At 44.1% G+C, this 1306-nt stretch overlaps 1 protein-coding gene across 1 annotated transcript in view; it reads left to right on the forward strand.

The window, feature by feature from the left end:
- Positions 1–1306, forward strand: part of SQOR (sulfide quinone oxidoreductase) — a 63628-nt gene that overhangs the window by 40927 nt on the left and 21395 nt on the right. Inside the window, exon 5 of the mRNA XM_004709494.2 lies at positions 1229–1303. Within this exon, the coding sequence (XP_004709551.1) occupies positions 1229–1303 (75 nt within the window). The remainder of the gene's footprint in view (positions 1–1228; positions 1304–1306) is intronic.

Genomic DNA, 1306 nt, shown 5'->3' on the forward strand with positions numbered 1-1306 from the left:
GTTGAAGTTTGGTCCCTCTTTTCCTGTGGAGATATAAACAATACCCTCCCCTTGGGTGGGTTAGCGCCCTGTGCCCCCGCTACCCATTTCTTCCTTATTTTCATCACTTTTTTTTGTTCCCTTGGCATTTTAATTATACTTTATGAACCCTGTAACAATTAAGACAAGTATCCAACTAATCATATTGACAGCAATAAGCTAACATTTATGGACCATGCACTGTGTGCATCAGTCATTTTCTAAGCTCTACATATGTGATCACATTTGCTCCTGCTAACCACACTATGGAGCAGATACTTTTATCCCCATTTTACAGACAATGAACAGAAACTTCTCAAACTTCAGTGTGCAACTGAATCATCAGGACCACCCCCCAAATCATACCCAATGCTCTCAAGTCAATTGTTTCTCACAGTGACCTTATATAACCTTTCTGAGACTTTAGATCTTTTGGGAGCAGGCAGCCTCATTTTCCACCCTTGGGATGGCTGGTGGTTTAGAACCACCAACCTTGTGGTTAGCAACCCATCACTTATCCTACCAGGACAAAGGCACACTACCAGGGCTCCTTAGAATCATCTAGAGAGCTTCTCATACATACATTTCTGAGTCTGCTCCCAGAGTTTCTGGTTCAGTAGGTCTGGGCTGGGGTCTGATACTTTGCATTTCTAGCAATTTCCCAGGTGGTGTTGACACTGCTATTCTAGGGGCCAACCACTCTTTGAGACCCACTGACTTAAAGATATTCGATCATTTGCCCAGGATTGCAATGCTAGTAAGGGCAAAGCTGCGAGTCAAAGAAGGTTTGGGGATTTCAAATCCATGCTTTCAAATATCAGACCTCCTGCTTGTACCAGAAGTTTGCTTGGGTGCAGCCTGATAAGGGTAGTTCAGATTTGATATGACTGAGTCAATTCAAGTGGCTTTGGGGTCTATCATTCTTCAAACAGGAAGCACTACTAGCTTCTTGCCCTCAATCTGATGGTAGAAAGAATTGTATTCCAACCATGGTCTTCAAGGTCAGGGAGGCGGAGGGGTGCCCTGAGCTGAGTCCATGGCATCCTGTACTGCAGATCTCTCTCCCACCTGCCTGCTCCATTCTCTGAGTGAATGGGGGCAGTGAAGCTACCGAAATACTGGAGAGTTTGGATAAATGGCAAGGAACAAGGACTATGAAGCCGTTTGAATTTTTGCTAAAAAAATAATATGTGTGTGTGCTTTGTTGCAGATTAAAGGCCTACCAGAAGGTTTTGCTCATCCCAAAATAGGGTCCAATTACTCAGTGAAGACAGTGGAGAAGACATGG

The sequence above is a fragment of the Echinops telfairi genome, unplaced genomic scaffold, assembly GCF_000313985.2.
Source record: "Echinops telfairi isolate 266 unplaced genomic scaffold, ASM31398v2 ScPeMD7_8;HRSCAF=38, whole genome shotgun sequence".
Lineage (NCBI taxonomy): Eukaryota > Metazoa > Chordata > Mammalia > Afrosoricida > Tenrecidae > Echinops > Echinops telfairi.